This window comes from Brugia malayi (genome assembly GCF_000002995.4).
Source record: "Brugia malayi strain FR3 genome assembly, contig: Bm_v4_Chr4_scaffold_001, whole genome shotgun sequence".
Taxonomy (NCBI): domain Eukaryota; kingdom Metazoa; phylum Nematoda; class Chromadorea; order Rhabditida; family Onchocercidae; genus Brugia; species Brugia malayi.
This window is the reverse complement of record NW_025062478.1, coordinates 1,681,278-1,700,552: the sequence shown is the minus strand read 5'-3', so window position 1 is coordinate 1,700,552 and position 19,275 is coordinate 1,681,278. Positions and strand designations below refer to the sequence as shown.

The 19,275-nt window shown below is 22.2% G+C and overlaps 2 protein-coding genes across 2 annotated transcripts in view; one reads left to right on the top strand and one right to left on the bottom strand.

The window, feature by feature from the left end:
* Positions 1-2,149: 2,149 nt before the first annotated feature.
* On the top strand, positions 2,150-6,132 carry Bm8756 (Uncharacterized protein; the record flags this gene model as incomplete). The annotated part of the gene is made up of 7 exons (XM_043081305.1): positions 2,150-2,333; positions 2,739-3,018; positions 3,442-3,646; positions 4,197-4,302; positions 4,977-5,038; positions 5,831-5,892; positions 6,018-6,132. 7 exons carry the CDS (start codon positions 2,150-2,152, stop codon positions 6,130-6,132), a joined length of 1,014 nt encoding a protein of 337 aa, XP_042937239.1.
* Positions 6,133-13,065: 6,933 nt separating this feature from the next.
* Positions 13,066-19,275, bottom strand: part of Bma-unc-62 (uncharacterized protein) — a gene marked incomplete at both ends in the record, with an annotated part of 38,803 nt that continues 32,593 nt past the window's right edge. The window contains 3 exons of the mRNA XM_043081304.1: positions 13,066-13,201; positions 14,025-14,166; positions 14,697-14,830. Of these exons, the coding sequence (XP_042937238.1) occupies positions 13,066-13,201; positions 14,025-14,166; positions 14,697-14,830 (412 nt within the window). The remainder of the gene's footprint in view (positions 13,202-14,024; positions 14,167-14,696; positions 14,831-19,275) is intronic.

The following is a 19,275-nucleotide window of genomic DNA, read 5'->3' as shown; positions in this document are numbered from 1 at the left end:
TTTGATTATAAAAATAAAATTACTTTAATTACTTTGATTACAAAATTACTTTAGTAATTTAAAAAAAAAAAAAAAAAAAAAAAACATGATTATTTTAGCAAAAGAGACCGTCGTCCAAACATTTGTCATCTTATCATATCGCCACAAATATTATTTCATTAATTTGCTGCATACAACATTTTCAAGAGTAATCTGCGGAATTTACTGTAAATGTTAATGCATATTAATTGATAAATGTTTAACAGATAAGAATAAATTACTCTTATCAGTAAGTGATATTTCTGATTAATATGCAAACTTTATAAAACATTTTTTTTCTCCTTTCTTGTTTCACAAATACATTTTTAACAGTTAATTTTGCATATAATCAAATCATCTTAGTTAGAAAAAATTATTTTAATAATCGTAAATAAGTTTAATTTTAATTTAATTTCTACTCTATGGATGTTTACAATCGGCGTAATTTCTACTCTATGAATGTGAGTGTGTTAATTGTAGCCATAGTTGTTTGCTCTTCATGGTTTGTTTACTTAATGCTGTCACAACCAAGAAAAAAAAAAAAAAAAAAAAAAAATTAAAAAATAGGGTAAATAAAATTTCAATCATCCTAAAACCTTAAGTTGATGAAAGTCTTATCTTTGCTTTTATTGGTCTCTTTCTCTTTGTTGAATTTTTATTTTTTTTAATGGTAAAAATTTCAGAAATATGTTATATTATTAAGTATTTTAATTATACTTGTAAATCCAAGCAATTTCTTCAACAATAATATTATTCAACTTACATTTCATGAATCATTTAATGATGAAATAAAGGTTAGCTAAATTATCTAATTTAAATTTTTAAAAATTCCAATTTTCATTTGTTTAATTAGAATGTATTTAGGAACTGAAAATAGTACTATTTGCAATAATTGTTGGATAAATAAATTAATTTTATTGAAATAAGCAGTAAATAATTTTGTACTTGTCAAATTAAAACTTTCTCATTCCATATCAGAAATTATTTGTTTGAATCAAATAATTATATTTTGTGAATTAATTTGAAATGAATTATAATTATTTCATTTAGGTGCATTATACATTACAAAAATGTTTACATGTCGCATTATTGTCCACACAAAAATATCAACTTTTTCTAAATTTAATAATTCATAATGACAGTAATCGTTGTCATATGGAAATTTTTATGCTATTTGCAACTTATAAACCATACATTCTTATCGACTGGCATAATTTATTTGAAGTAGTAAAATTTGCATTTTTATTTTTTTCATTTTTAAAAATTTTGATTCTTTTTTTTTTTTGGTTTATGAAAATAATTGTGTATTTCATAAATATAAAAGCTTTTTTGATTTTATTTTTTTCTTCTTTTCACAGTTCTTTAAAACAGTTACTAAGAAAAAAAAAAAAATGTTCAATAATATTTTTCATTTATAGGTGACAATTTTTTATTTCTATCATTTACACCTCATTTAAATTTATCAGTTTGACATATAATTTTAATAGAACGTTTTTGTGTTCTAACAAAATGATTATTCTCTGTTTCTTGTTTTTTTTTTTCATTTCTATTAGAAAAGCAGGAACAGGTGTTAGATAGAATTTCTAACAATTGATTTCTACTCATTGAAAAAAAAAAAAGTAAAATTTGGTATTACATGAAAAAAAAATTCAAATTAAACACAAAAATAGAATATTTTAATGCAGTGATAAATAGGTCAAAACACTAATGTTTTTTTTTTTTTTTTTTTTTTTTTTTGAGCAGGTTAATTAGGTTATCAATTGTTTGTTACTATTTGTTAAAATTTAATAATTATTAAAATATCAGTTGATTAGTTTGAAATTTGTAATGATTAGACTAAAAAATGTTCGACTGTTCGTTTTACTTTTTTCTTTTTTCATAATTTTTTCTTCACAGTAAAGAGTTAATCGAATATGTAATAAAAGCTACTGTTTTCAAAGCAATTGTTAAGTCTTAGTTTTATTTGAAGATTGAATTTAATTCGCCAACGTTTATTTAGATATTAAAAAAATAATCCACTCATTTCATTTATATAAGAAAAAAAGAAAAAAAAAAAAAATCAAAATGAATTATTCAAAAAATTATTACTTACTACTTTTTTTTTTTTCATGATCATAATTATTGTCCATTAATGTGGAATGTGCGAAAAGAAAACAAAAATCAGTTAATTATGGAAGTTAATTGTATATTAGAAGAGAATATGCTAAAGAATAGATTAGATAATATTGATCAAAAACATTTTAAATGTATTCGTTTATGGATAACAAGTGATCATAATGAATATAATACATTATTTATGCAAAATTTTTTATCAGGTTAAAATTACTATTTTAAATATTTATGTTAATTATTGCTTTAAATGATTTAAATTATTAATGAAAATTAAAAAAAATTTCCAAGTTAATAATATATTTTAAATGTATGCAGTTTTATGCATACAATAATGAAAGCATGAAATTAGTATTATTTATTTTCAAATACTTTAAAAAATTTGGAATAAAAAAAAAAAAAAAAAAACTGTATTCAAATCATATTTAACAGTTTTAAATTTAAAATTCATTTCCTTTTTGCTTTCCTTATTTTCGGAACAAAAAAAGCGAAAGGTGAAAACAAAAAAAAAGAACGTAATTTGCCTTTTTTTTTCTCCTAAAATTTGAATAACAGTTCGGTAACATTTTTATTATTAAGTAAAAGCTTCTGTTTTAAATTGAAATTTATAGAATGGGAAAAAAATTTCTTTGAACCAAAAATGCGACATATCAGAGAAGTGGTAGAAGTTACTAAAACGAATGCAAAATTAAGTGAACATGAAATACAACGATCAAATATTAGTCAGCGTTTGCAAAGAAATATAATAAGTGCGACAACTTATATTCCATTCACATGGATTTCGGATTATAATGATTCGATATGGAATGATACAGAATCTAATATGACATTAACAAATATTACTATCGTATCAACAAAATACAAAAATAATTTAATTTTTGGTTATTTTGAGTTAGTTATAATTATTATTTTTATTATTTTGATGTTTTCCTTTTTCTTAGTATTTAATTATGACAGCTATTTGTAATCATTAATAGAAAACAGTGTTCAAAGCAATACCTTAAGTCAAATTTGACTGAGTAAAATGAAATTTCTTGCTTAAATTCAAAATGAATTCTAATTGTTTTGCAAAGTGCTAAATCCATTTTGAAATTTAAATTAAAATTTGAAACATTACTATCTAATATAGCACTATTAAAAACTTGATAAGTTAGTCGATTTGAAGTTACACTGACTTATTTTTAGCTTACTTCCCTATATTTCTGTTTAATTAAATATTAGTTTTTCTTATTCAATTCGATTGTTAAATGAAATTTTAAAATAATTAGATCATTATTAAAACAAATTTAAAATATTCATTGTCCATAGTTTTAGGCTATATGTCTTGATATTACTTACAATTTTCATCATACTTCTACTTATAACCACATCAATTGCGTGCTATTATGACTGCGAGAATCGTCGCATCACTTTACAAGGTGATAAATACAGTAACATTAAAAAGGGTGCCGCACCAATTGTTACGATCAAGCATGTAAGCAAACAGCCTGATAATATACACGAAAGGATGATTCGAGATGTTAGAATTTGTAATTTGTTTTTATTTCTTTATAAATATTCTGTATACGAATTCAAAGTTCGTACTATAAAATTGTAATCTACCGTAATAATTTGCAATTATACCACTGAACACAAGATAGTCTTGTATTACTGTATCTAAGTACTGTAATTACAGCAATGATTTGTAATCATACTATCACAATATCCAATGTACGTAGTATTAGGTACTTGCATGATAGCTTAAACTCATTACTATAATTTACAGTAATAATTTACGTACTACTATACCCAATGAAAATATTACTTGATTGCGTTTTGAAAAAATAAAATCATTACTGTATTCTACAGTAACAATTTACATACTACTGTACGCGAAGAAACTAGTAGTATATAATTGTACGGCGAGTATAAATTCATTACCGTATTATCCATATCGTAAATCTGTAGTTTATAATTATTTCTTGTAAACATAGATGTATTATTTAAAACAAAAATGTAAAAATAATTTAAGAAAAAATTACCGAATACGATAAGTATATTATATTATGATTATAATGATACTATTTTAGAAGGCAGAAGAATTATCAGTGCATTCACGTACACTGCGTAAGCGTAAAATGCTAATTGCAGCACGTCGTTCAACATCAACACAATCTGTTACATGCAGTGAATATGGTAATTCTTTGATTCAAACCAACAATAAAGCTTTATGCTTAGATTAATCAGAATTTGATAAAAGTAATTCACAAAATTACAAAGTTATAAACTACATTATCATCTTTTTTCATTTTCCTAAAACGAAAATTTATAATTCAAATAATTTTTGATTTTTCCATTAACATTATGATTCATTGTTTTTCTTTTTTTAGAAATGCTAATATTATTTGAATTATTTTATTTCAAATTAATCAACGCTTAAATTTGATTTTAATTTGATAAAATTAGTTTATTATTTTTATTGTATGATTAATTTGTTTAATATTACCATAAATTACATGACATTTAAGCATCGCCGTATTCTTGTTCTCCCTTTTTTTGTTAAAAATTTTTGAAACAAATTTTTACTTTTCTAGTATTGAAAGCTTACTGAAATGATTTCCATTTTATTTACAATTTTTACATTTAATTTTTTGCTTCCTTGTACAAACGTTTTTGCTTTGTTTTTATATTTCACTTTTTTCTCTTTTTTATTAATCATGTCCATATTCTTTTGATGAACAAATGTCATTTATGTGCTTGCTATTATTTTTAACTATTAATGCTATTAATTTTACTAATAATAGTATTAACGTTATTATAATTAATATTATCACTGTCATCATCGAAAAAAAAAAAAAAAAAATTTGTAGGTGACAGCACTTTATGTGAAAAAGATAGGTTGCGTCAATTAATTAATCAAATCCGAGAAAAAGTATGTTTTTTGTTTTTTTGCTTTTTTAAGTATTTTTCCTTATCATTTAATTAGTTGACATACAACTAAAATTATTTTTTTATTCTTTCAAATCAAATTTGTCGATCAAATAGAGTTAGTTTATCATTAGGTAATAACAAAGATTTTAATATTGCATTTTCAAGCAGTTCTTGAAATTTTATGATATTAGTTTCATTTCACTTTCTTGTTTACCGTTTTGCACCATATTTGTTTGAAATTTTAAAAAGCAGATTATTCTTTAGTTGTTATTTCAAAGAAAAAAAAAAATTATAAATGAATAATTTTTTAAACTAATAACAATGTATTATTAATGAGAATATTTGCTTTTTGTTTTAAATTACTATTTCAAATTACTTAAATTTTATATTGATAGTTTATTTAAGCAAATTAGGTTTTATTTACAAAAAATTTTAAGCGTTAACATAAAATTGGCAAAATATTATTATAAAATTTTTTGTTTACATTAGTAACATTATGTTTCATTTGTTGTTTTTGTTTTATATTTCAATTCTGCTTTCTTTTTCTTTCTTTTTTTTTTGAACTAAATTTGTTGTTATATACTAAAAATATGCTTATGTAAGATGAAAGAATTTTAGATAATACTATCGGATGTAACACACAAAATATCGCATTTTTTTTTTTAATAAAAATTGAATTTAAAAAAAAAAGTTTAAAAAGTAATTTCGAAAAAAGCAGTAAGAATACTTTGGTTATTTTTACTTTTCAATGAAATTATGCCATTTTAATAAGGCAAATGCGAAGTTATTATAGAAAGATTTGATGGAACATAACAATGCACACGCAGTAGTATCACAAGGTGAAGAAATGAAAAGGTTTGTGACAATTTTTCTGATTTTTTGATTTAAAATTTTAATATTAAAAGTGACAAATATAAAATGGATAAGTTGAATAGAATATATTGTGGTTTGCTTGAATTATTGATAAAATTGAATTGTAGTAGTGGTGAAAGCAAAACGGGTGATATACCGGATGTATCATCAGTATCAGATTCAAAAAGTATGAAAAAATCAGTAACCGGAAGCGATGATATGGAAGAAGATGAAACGAAATAGTAATAGAGCAAAATTAACTTAAATTTAAAAACAAAAATGCATTCAGTTATTGCTTTTTTTATGTGTGTCTATTTATAGCACTTTTTTTTTCTTGCAATAAATTTGGTTTATTTGATTTTTTTCTATAAAAAATTAATTAATTAGCTGAATGAGTTTTTTTCAAATTCAAATAGTGAAGTAAATAAATAAATAAAACGTCAGAGTGAAATTCAGAGTTAATTCACAATACCTTCGAGTAATACAAATAATTAGTATAAATGAAATTATTAAGAATTTAATTAATTGAAATGCTCAAACTATGATAGCATGCTAATGAGTCAGACTGTAACAGTTGGCCATATTTTATTTTTGAAAATGTTGTTATGATGTAGATTTCATTTGAAATTTTTATTTACTTATTCATTAATAATAAATCATAATTTTAATTTATCACTTAGTGATATGATGATGGATATTGATAAGAATTTCTGTTGTCAACAAAATAAACATCCAAACATTCACTGATAATATTAAACAAGCTATCATATTCAGATTGTTGCATTTCGTTGATTATTTTTGCAGTGTTACGATGCTGATTCATCCTTAGTTGCTTTTGTTCTTCGCTAGCATATTTAAAGCAAAATTAAACTTTAAAATTAGTTACATTAAAATTTGTCAATTAAACTTTAAAATTCGTTACATTAAAATTTGTCAATTAAACTTTAAAATTAGTTACATTAAAATTTGTCAATTAAACTTTAAAATTAGTTACATTAAAATTTGTCATATCTTCCAGTGATATTAAAATTAGAAATTAAATTTCTAGCTCATGCAAAGTTTATGGCTTAGAGAGATAAAAACGCTAAAAATCCGTTGCAAGCCAAAAAGTCTATTGCCCAATATTTGCAAAAAAAATGACAACAAATGTGTCTCTAACAGAAAATAATTTCTTACCGATTCTCAGTCGAATAAAAAATTGCAATGAAAAATTGAAATAAATTTTAATTTAAATACATATGTATTTTATTACTTCATTGAAGTAATAATAGCAATAACAATAATAATAATAAACAACTTTTTAAATGTTTTTTAAATAATCATTTTTAAGTAATCGAATGATGACAAAACGGTTAGTTAGTTTTTTATTTTTATTTAGTTCAATTTATTAACTCAAATCTTCTCATTACACAAACAGTATGAAATTATTTATTCGTTTACATTTTGCTCTAGCACTGAAAAATTTTTAAAACTGAAAATTAAATTTTTTTTTTTTTTTTTGAAAAAGTAAGATAAATTTGAAATTAAAACAAAAATTTTTGAAAAAATTGTTTTTTTTTTTTTTTAAAAGCATATACTTTCTCTTCAAATAATTTTCAAGAAGATGAATTGATTACTTAAATAATTTGAAATTAGGAATAATTCGATAATATTAAAATGAAAGCAAAATTAAAATTTTTTCCATTTTTTTTTAAAAAATGTGTTTCAAATGTCAACGAATTACATATTTTAGTACACTGTGTAAAATTTATTTAAAGGAAAAAAAAGTTAATGCGATCTCATCAATGATAAAGGCTGGAACTGATAATGATAATAATATCAGTTATCTATTATCACTGCCACCATTGTTTAAAGTGGATTTGCTGTTTTAGAATGAATCAGTCAGATATGAAATATTAAAAATGCATTAACTAATAAAATATTATGCATCACAAACAATTGTTCCAATTCAATTTGATATTTGAAGTTTGATTTACCATTTTTACATCAGACATAATACTTCAAGGACATGAGAACGAGTGACGGATGACAACAGATGAATAACAATGGACGGGTGACAACGGATTGGTGACAACGAATGGGTTGACAACGGATCAGTTGGGTTCAAAAAGATATGTTGCAGTAAACAGTCTCGCGATGATGTGAATACCAATAATTTATAATGCTGAACGGTATGCGAAACAATTATTTACAATTATTCGCAATTATTTACAATTATTTATTATAATCATTATTATTTCCATTATTATTTATTTGTTGTTAATATATTATTATTATTTATTATCAATATTATTTATTATTATTATTAATAGTAGTATTGAATAAATATTGTTATATTATCCATTATTGACATTATCGTTAATTACTTTCGCTTCTTTGGTAAATTTGATTAATCATTTAATTAGTTTTTTTTTTAGAATAAAATGAAATGATAAATTCAGTGAAAAAAAGAATAAAAGAAAAAAAAAAAGGTAAATGTAAAGGAAAAAATAAGTAGAACAAATTATAGTAATAATTATTGTTTATTCAAAAAAAAGTAATACAATTTGATTTTTTTTTTTTTTGAACTTGAATTAAAACTAAAAGTGGATAATTTCAATTTCCTGTTTTGTATTATTTTGAATTCGTTACAAAATTTACAAAAAAATAAACATTAATGATTAATAATTTTTGCAGAAATTTCAAAACATACGAAAAAGTTAGGATAAAATATAAAAAATGTTTGAAAAAAATTTTTCACAACATTTTGGATTTTTTTTTTTTTTTTAGTGATGGATAAATTAAAAATGAACTGATTGAAATTATATTATTATGCAATAATAGCTGAAATTAATTCAATTAAAATAAATGAAAAAGATGTATCGAAAAAACACATTTTTTTCATTAACAAATCATCGAGATGAAAAGAATAACCATAATAAATTATAAACCAAAAATTCTAATTTTAATTCAAATTTTTTCTAATTGAAAAAAAGAAAAATTCTAATTGAAATTTTTGGTCAGAAAAATGAAAAGTTAAAATGAAACTTTCCTCAGGTAGAAAAAAAAAAAAACTTAAAATGTTAGGTATTATCATTGTATAAAATTTGTTAATTACTGACTTTAGTATTACTATTATCATTTATTATTGGAATTAAACAATTTCAAATAACACTGATTCAAAATTTTCTTTTGTTTTTATCTTCTTTAGTAAATATTACCTTATAATTTCTTCATCTTTCAATTTAAACCAATTTTTTTTTTTTATTTTTTGAGTTCGAGTTTTCAGCAGATTTTATTTGTTAGCTTTAGTTTTTAATTCAATATTTTTACTGATCAAAAATTTCTATTTTTCATTTGTTTTAAAGTTAAAATTTTTCCTTTTTCTTTTTTTTTTAAATTCAATTTGTTTATTTTTGCTTTAGCTTCTTAAATGTTACTTTTTAATCTTGGAAAAGTGGCAAGCTTTAAATAGTAAATAAATGAATTAAATTTTATATTAAAAACAATTAAAACAAAATTTAAAAATATTATTTAAAAACAATTTTGTATTAAAAAATGTTTGTAATGTAATGCAAAATTTATAGCAAATAGAATTTTTATCAACATTTTGACGCAAAAGACAAAAGAATAAAAGCATCAAAAAAAAAAAAAGAAGAAAATAAAAAATGAAATGAAAAAAAAGACGTATAATGCAATGAAACAGTAATCATATCATATCATATCATATCATATCAAATCATATCATATCATATCATATATCATATCATATCATATCAAATCAGATCATATCGCATCATATCAAATCAAATTATTTATAATCATTCACAGTTAACAATACATTATGCTGCTTCTATGATCATAAATACAACCTAATATCAATCAATTGTACTAATATATTTAAATAAAATAATTAATTTTTAATTCCAATTTCACAATGAATTGAAAAATTAATTACATTTCTTCCAATGAATGCAATTTGTTTAAACAAAATCTTAATAAAAAAAAACTTTTTCTCCGTTATATCTTTCTAATACAAACTTATTTATAGAAACAATTTGAATTCTATAATTAAATTTTCGATTTATTTTTATTAAATTATCTAATAAAAAATCATGCAAATGTTTATCTTATATAAGCAATTATATTGCAAATTTTTGAAACGTTAAAATTATTTGAACTCAAGCTAATCTATTAATTTAGAGCCTAATTAATTAATTAATCAATCTATCAAATACTAAATTTAGACCTGTATAACAAAAATGAAATTGGTTTTTGAAATGTAAATTAAATTTTCTCAGTTCATCATGAAATAATATCTCCGTTTAGGATAAATAATTAAAAAATTTTAAGAAATACAATAATATCATAATATAACTAGCTGAATTTATTATTTAAAACTAATCTAAAATTTAAGATAAAACTTCAAATTCCAACTATTAATAAAGATTACAAAAAAAAAAAAGAAGGAATTAAAGTTTTGTTTCGTTTTTTCCTCATTTTCTTTTTTTTTTTTTTTTTTTTCACTTTCTCTGTTATTATTTTGTTTCTTTTTTCCTTTTTCCTATCCAAATGAATGAAATGCAACGGAAATAGAATTCCTTTCTTAAAAAACAAAAAGAAAACAAATAAACAAATAAATAAACAAATAAACAAACAAAATTACACGCATATTTGAGTACGAAAGAATAGTAAATAAACAGTCATGGATAACAGAGCCCGCGTCATAAGAAGGAAAAAAAAAAGAAGAGAACAAAATTTCGCTTCATTTTGATTTCTAAATTTTAAAATTTGATTTAAAGAGAAAGAGAGGAAAAAGAAAGAAAGAAAAGAGGATAAAAAAAAAGAGCCAAGAAAAGAAATAAACTAGAAAATGAAGTACTATTTCTTAAAATAATTTAAATTTAGCTATCTTTTTACATTTTTCATTTTTTTTGACTTTTGTCAAAACATTTTCTAAAATGCTTCTTTCCAGAATAATCGATTAGCATTTTACATTCTAATTAGAAATATGATAATTGATAAATTATTATTATCTTTTTCAATTTATTTAAAACTAATATTTTCTCAGGGTGAGAAAGAGACAAAAAATAAGAAATAAACGAGAAGAGAAAAAGCAAGAGCCCTGTATGTACCGACAAATAATAATAACAACGATAATAATTACAATAATAATAATAATAATAATAGTAATAACAATAATAGTAATAAAATGATAACGATAAAAAATGGCGAAATAAATAAAGCATAAATAATAAGTACAGTTTTTATGCAATCAATTAACTAATTAATTCTATAATTTCTAATAAATAAATTATTTATCATAATCATTTGTGCTGACATTTTTACTGATAATAATTGTCAATTTTTTTTTTTTTTTTTGCCACAAAATATTTGATCTTTTAGAAATTTTCTTTCCATTTATTAATTAATCACTTCTAAAAAAAGAAATTAATGAAAGCTTATAATAGTAAATGTCAAGTTCATATCATACTGTACTTATCAGTTATCAGTACATCAAAAAAAAAAAAAAAATAAATGTTCGAGAAAAAAAAAAGAAAACATATCTGGAAGATCTTTATTTGTCCACCGGCCTATGAATAATTGAGTTTATATATTTCGAATTATATGCAAATTATTATTTTGCCAGTTGATATAGCATTATTATCATATGCATTTTCATTGCAATTGGTTGAAAAAAAAATAAAAAAAAAATAAAAAATAACAAACTTGCAGGAAATGATTTGAAATGATTGATTGATCGCTTGATCGATTGATTGTTTGATTGGCTGATTCATTGATTGATTGATAAATAAGCTCTTTTTAAACATATTTATTCAAAAAATACTTTTTGCAGTAAATTTAAACTGACAAATGGTTAAAGTTTGTTATTTTAGCACAAATTGTTACTCTGTTCCATTTTGTTATGAAAACATATAATTTCATTTCAAATTTAATTTCACATATAAATTATGATGAAAGATTGATTATTTATTGAAAAGAAAGCGCAAATTTTTAAATACAAAAAATGAAAAAAAGAAAAGATTTCTATCAATTAATTTCAATTCCCGTAATTAATCTATTTTTCTATTTTCTTTTTTTTTTTTTTTTTTTTTTTGAGAAAAAAGCTTTATGAGGAATATTCCTTTTAATTTTTTAAAATCTTTCATTCAAATAATTTAAGTTAATACAACAATAACAGTATCACTAATATATATATTTTTTTTTGTTTTGTTTTGTTTTGATATTATACAATTTTGAATAGTTGGCGCTATTTGATTAACATTTTAACACATATCAATGAGTAAGAAAAAGAGAAAAAAAAATTGATTTAATTTCACAATTTCAAAAATAAACAATTAAGTTTGAAATAAAATATGAATTTTATTTTTATTCAAATTTGCACATAAATTAGTGATAAATTAATATTGTATTATTCAGCTTTGAAACATATAAAAGAGTAATAAATAGAAAAAAAATACGAAAAAAAAAAAGATTTTTGAAAAATAGAAAAAAAAAAAACACCGACACAAGCAGAACTGAGTTCAAAAATTCAATTTGAGCAAATTATGAAAAAAAAAAAAAAAATTAATAATAACATTTAAAAAAGTAATAAATTTGTTTTACAGTGATTTTATTATCTTTTCTTTTTTTTGCTAAAGACTTGAAAGAATTGCGGAATTGAATTTTATAAATAATAAAATTAAAATGCTTTCTTTTTTTTTTTTGGTTAAAAAAAAATTTTTGAACTATTATTACCATCATTTCCTAATATATTTTATTTTCTATTACTTGCATTTCTTTAATTTTTAAACTTTAAATTAAATGAAAAAGAGGAAGAGAGAAAGAGAAAGAGAAAAAAAGAAGAGAATAACCCATCCGTATATCTACTATCATTAATATAGAAATTACAGTATCCTCTTCCTTCATACATATCACAATACTTCTTTTTTTTTTTTCTTTGTAATTATTTTCTGTGTATTCAGATATTATTATCCGTGTATGCAAATATTCATTTCCATGTTGAAAATATTCCAAATAATTGTAGCTGTTACACGGATGATTGATCGTTCCGGAATTCCGGAATTTTTTCTTGTTTTTTTTTTCCTTCTCGATCTTCATTGCTTCATCAAGAAGAAATCACAAAGTCATCCCATATAGATCATTAATGACTTCCTTCAAATGCCATAACAATATTTATGCATCCATAGACATATGGCCTGGCATCAATGATTCCATCCATACATTTGCGCCCATCTGCGTTTGCGCCGCACTATACGGTGCCATCATATGACTCATCGGTCCCGGCATAAACATATGGCCCGTTAATGCACTGTAAAAATATACTTTTTTTTTTTTGTTAGAAAAACAGAATTTTAATTTAAAAATAAAAAATAAAAATTTAAAAACTTAATATGTTAATTTTAGAAGCAGAAAAATTTTTACACACATAATTAGTTTATTTTCTGATATTTTATCGCAGTTATTTTAATAAATAATAAATGTTCTTAGTTTAAAACCAAGAAATTATTTATTTATGAATGAAATGAATTTTTTCACCAACTGAAAAGTCCAAAATTTTCATTAAGTTCTCATACATATTTATTTTTATTGTGATTCTTTTTTTTTAAAAAAAATTATTTTTCTTTTTTCATTTCTTTGCAATCATTTTTCACAGTATACATAACTTGTAGACTTAATTTACTAGTTATTTTGGTGGGAAATAAAAATACATTGAAGTGAAGAAATTTTTAAAATTTCATAAATTATGCAAAATATGCCAAAGCTTATATAAATACCAAAAAAAAAAAAAGTAAATTAAATAATCCTACTATACTATAGGTTATGAATTGTAATTTTAATCTACTTTCAATGCTTCAATGCTTTCAGTACATTTAATTAATTAGCAAAAATGTAATTTCAAAATATAACTCATCAAATGTAATGTTAAACTAAATACAATACACCTTTAAATGTTTTAATAGTTAATATTGTAGTTTATTAGAAATAAAAAAATAACAGTGAATTATTGGAAAAGTGACGAAAAAATTTAGAATTAAAAATATATCATATTTTGAATATTATTACATACTTGAATATGATATTTGCATCAATCAGTTATCATTTATCAAATGTAAAAGGAAAGGAAAACATACGCCGGATTGGTAAATGCCGGATGAGCAATACCGGCTGCATACGGATTACCGGGAAACATCGCTTGTGCTGGATAACCCGCTGCTGCTGCTGCAGTTAACTGATTACTGTCAGGACTGTAGGTATGACCAACACCTAGTAAATCTGAAATAATGAAACATTTTTTTTTTTAAAAGAGAAAAGACAAAAGAAATTAAATAAATAAATTGCAGGAATTTTTATTAAATTTGAATTAAATTAATGAATTATTATACAATAAACTGTTTGGAAGGATTTAGTAGAGGATTATATATAAGAAATTTCAAAAACTATGAATAAGAAGAAAAATTATTTAACTGATTAATTTTTAAAATTAATTTATTGGCTAAAATTATTGATATTGCAAAAAAAAAAAAAAAAAAAAAAAAGTTGTGCAACTATAATATAATTTAAATAGTAGTATAAATTTTCCAACGTTTTTTCGCATCAAAATTTGCAGGAATAGTGAAGAAAAAAAAAAGATATTATTCTATAAAAATTTATAAAATTAATTAAATTAAATTGCTATAAATTTTGTTGTAAAATTTGGACAAAAAAAAATTGTTTTAATTTGTGAAAACTAAATTTTTCTTAAAATAAGAATTGAATTTAAAAATTAGAAAACATAAGCAATAACAACAATAAAGTTAACTGACCAGGTGATGGACCAGGACTTTGACCACTACTTTTCCTCCTCCTATTTTTAAAAACGCTAACACCATTTGGCCGGCCAGCACGATTACTTTGATCAATCATCGGTTGGACAATCCTTCGCCTAGCATTGATAAACCTATAAAAAAATAATCAATGATATCATTGCATAACATTTTAGCAATTTTTTAAATTTAGCATAAAAAATTTATTTCTATAAGCAATTGATATTTGAATTCTGTCTACTTTTAAATTCATTTAGACACGAATAAAATATATATTTAATGATTTTTCTTTTTCTTTCTCTTTTTTTTTTCTCAAATAGCATTATTTTTAATGATCATTTCTTTCTGTCATATAATATCAAAGTATTTATTGGACAATTAATTACATAAATTATATAATTCAAAATTTTATAAATCAAAGATGCGTAGAATTGAAATTTGCAAATAATAATTTAAAAGTTTGATCTTTATTATTTTTTTATTATTAATACTTTTTTTGATCTTTATTACTATTACTTTTATTAGCAAATGATAATTTAAAAGTTTGATGTTTATTATTACTATTATCACTATTTCTTTGTTATTTTTAGTTATCAAAAATACTATTATCTTGCTTATTCATTCCTTTCGTGTTAATTTTTTTGCTAATATAAAAATTTTTGTTTTTAATTTCAATCTACTGCTTATTTCTTCCGTTCATTTCTCTCTCTCTCTCTCTCTCTCTCCATTATGTTCTTAATTTCAAATTCCCCCAACTTCGATAACAACTCCATAATCCATTTATGGATGCCATAAGATCTAATTTTTTATTACCCTCATAAAATGACTCCTTCTCATACTTATATATCATTTAATACTTACAGCAACAATATATCTAATCGATTTATTTTATTTTGATGAATAAATGTGCCAAATGAATGGTATAAAAAAATGATTTTTGTGATGCCATAAATAACTATCAAAAACAGTTACAAAATAATTTATATAATATTTAAAAAAGACTAATCAAAATAGCCATATTTTCATTCTATTTTAATTTTTATTCCAATTCTATTCATCCATTCATTCATTCATTCATTAATATCTAAATTTATTCATTCAGCACAATCAATAGAAATCTAAAATAATTTTATATCTAAATATCTAAATTTCAATTTAATATTTAAATTTATCCATTCAGCACAATCAATAGAAATCTAAAATTAATTCATTACTAGTTCATTAATCATATCATCTCATAGAAAACCATACTGATCGAAATTCATTCAAACAATTCATTTATTTATTTCTGATTCAATTCAAATTCATTCTAATTCATTCATTTCACATGAAAAATGCTATGACTCATTTTAAAGCCATTCCAAATTCCAATTCATTAATTAATTCATCCATTCATTTCAATTCAGTTCTGTTCATTTTGTCCATGAATAATTAATGCAACATATTAATAGCTATTTTAATTAAGTTATTCATTTCAGGAATGATATCAGATTATTTAGTTGCATTTCATATTAAAATTTAAAATTTTTAAAATATTTTTCGCAAATTATTAGAACTTATAAAATATATGCAAGAATATTAAAAAATGTATGGTTGTAAATATTATAATTCAAGTAGAAATAAGTTTGTAGATTAAAAACAAACTAAAATAATACATTTATCTTTTGTCAAAGAAATATTATTTGTTATTTAATGTAGATCAATAATAGCAATATTCTTGTCGTAAACTTTAAATCTTATTACTATCAATGAAAAAAAATTTATATTAGACAAAATTTCTAGCAATTGTTTTTAATAATATAATAAATTTATTAACCGTAATTCTCTCCAAGCTTATATTACAGTTCCTACTACTGCTTATAAAAAAAAGAACATTAATCTGATTAAAAATCAAATCATAAATCTTTTTTTCTTTTTATTACCTCTTAATCTTGCTAAATTTATGGCAGTAGATAACTAATCTATTTTGCTATAATCATTTTATAAATGTTACGTGGAACTCAATCAACAAAACTTATGTAATTTTAGTTTTTTTTTTTTAAAAAAAAAACTAAATGATTGAATATTTTTTGTTGAAATTACACTTTAAAAAATAATAGCAAAAATATATTGCATAAATCATTTCTTTTATTACATTTTACTCTTCATATACTTCCAATTTTTATTTTTATTTATATTTTTCTTTTTAGTCCTCTTTTTTTTTTCCATGCAAATTTTTTAGCTACAAAACATTTTAAACATACGAATGAAATGAATATTAAATAAAATATAAAAATATTCCTAAAAGCGTTTGTTTTTACTTTTTTTTTTTTCATTTGTTTCTTCTTTTTTTTTTTTTCATTTTTAAATTTCAAAAAAATCTTTCAAATGTCATAAATCGTTTCGTTCCGCTTCATTCATCTTACATAAAAAAGAAAAAAGAAAGAAATGGATAGGAAAAAGTTTCAAAATTTTGTTCTTTTCTATTTGCTTTATTCTTTCTGTTTTCTTTTTTTTTTTTTTTTTTTTTGCTTCGCTTTTTAAAAAATGATGAAAATTTGACCACTATTCTCGAGAAAACTGCAATATTTGCCATCAATCTCGAGAAAAAATAAATAAAAAGTATGATAAATTAGAAAGGATAGGACAAAATGCAAAACAAATTTTAATTGCTTCATCTATTAAAATATTTCCCGTGGGAAAATAAATGTTGCTGTTTAGTTGCATAGTCAATACAAAATAATAGCACACATAGATAAAATTAATTTTTTTTTTTTTTAATACTTTAATTACAGGTCGAAAAGAAGTTTGCATGATAACAAATAAATAATATATTTATAAATAAATTTTAAATTGTAAAATATTCAATTTTTTTTTTTTTTGAACTTTGAAATGTGTTAGTTGAATTATTTATATATTAATAAATCACTGTAATTATCGAATACATACAAGCATATATATATATATATATATATATATGTAAACCTCTTGAAACATTTATTGATGATAATATCAGGTGAAATTTATTGGTAATAATAAGCATAGCTTATTATCTCATTTGACATTTAGCATTAATAGCAAGTTTTATCTTTTATTTATTTATTATGTTCTTTTCAAGTTATTAAGTTTAAATCAGTTCAAATTATTTGAAATTTACTAATAATTATTGAAATTTATTAACATAGTTTAACCGAAATCAATTCTAGTTACTTGAAATTTGACATAAGAAACAAGCATAGTTTAATTTAACATCAATTAAAATTGTTTGAAATTTAGCAGAAACAATAAGTTTTACTTCTTCAGCTCTTGTAAAGTTAATTATCATATGAAATTGTCTTAGTATCTTTTTTTTATGTTTATCTATTTTCTCTTTCTCTCTCTCTCTCTCCTCCTTCATTCTTTCTCTATTTTTTTTTGAAACTATTAAATTCCACCTTTCAAAATGTCGATAATTTGTGTTCCATAAAAGTGTCAAGGACAGTAAAAGAATAAAATAACACAGTTTAATATTATAACTGGAAATTAAGGGAAAGAAATTGAAAGGGCAGAGAGAGAGAGAGAAAAAAAAAGGGAAAATGAAATTTTTTTTGAAATCTTTCATTTTTTTTTTGTAAAATAATTTCTAAATAAGAGAAATAAACTAATGAAATTCAATATCGTTGTTATTGAAATGGTGGTAAAAAATATGTTTCACCGTTTTTTTTTTTTTTTTTTAAACTATCTCTCTCTCTCTTTCATCATTTTTTTAATAAACTGATTGAAAATGAATAAAGAGAGAAGAACAAGAAATACTTCAAAGATTAAAAAAGAAGAAAGAAATAATATGAGAAGCAAAAAGAAGAAAAAAGAAAACCCCCCAATTAGTTTAATTTTGTTCAAGAAAATTCAAGTCTAAACTAGAAAGACATCATTTCTACTCTCTCTCTTTCACTTTCTCTCCCCTTTCCCTCTCTTTTTACTTTCCCGATAATATCAACATCATCATCATCATCATATCATCATCATCACTATCACCATTATCATTATCATCACCATTATTATCATCGTCATCATCCTTCTTCCTTTCTCCACATATTTTTCCCCCAGTTCGACATTAAAAAAAACCTTTTTCCATCCATACCATCCCTTTCTCTTGCTTTCTTTCTTCCCCCCTTACCCTACAATCATTTTCTTCATTCGACAGCTGTGATAATCCATCATTTTCAAGGCTGCTTTCCTCTTTACTTAACGAACTCTGTGACAGCTCCAATCGAAAAATCTCTCCTTTTTATCTCTTACCCTCTCTCTGCTTCCTTCTCTTTCTCTTTCAGTCATCCTATCTATCTATAGGATAAAACTTATTCCATCTTTTCTCATCAATTCCATTTTCACATTTATCTTAAAACCATATTTAATATCATTCGCGATTGCTTCAAAGATTATTTAAATATGCAAATTTTGCAAATATGGTATTCTACTTTAGTTTGTCGTCTATTCTCTCTCTCTCTCTCTCTCTTTCCCTTTCTCCCTTGAGACTTTTTATTCCATCTTTCTATTCTTCCATCTCTTTATTGATATCATAGCAGTTGTAATCGTTGTACTTGTAGGAGTAGTAGTAGCA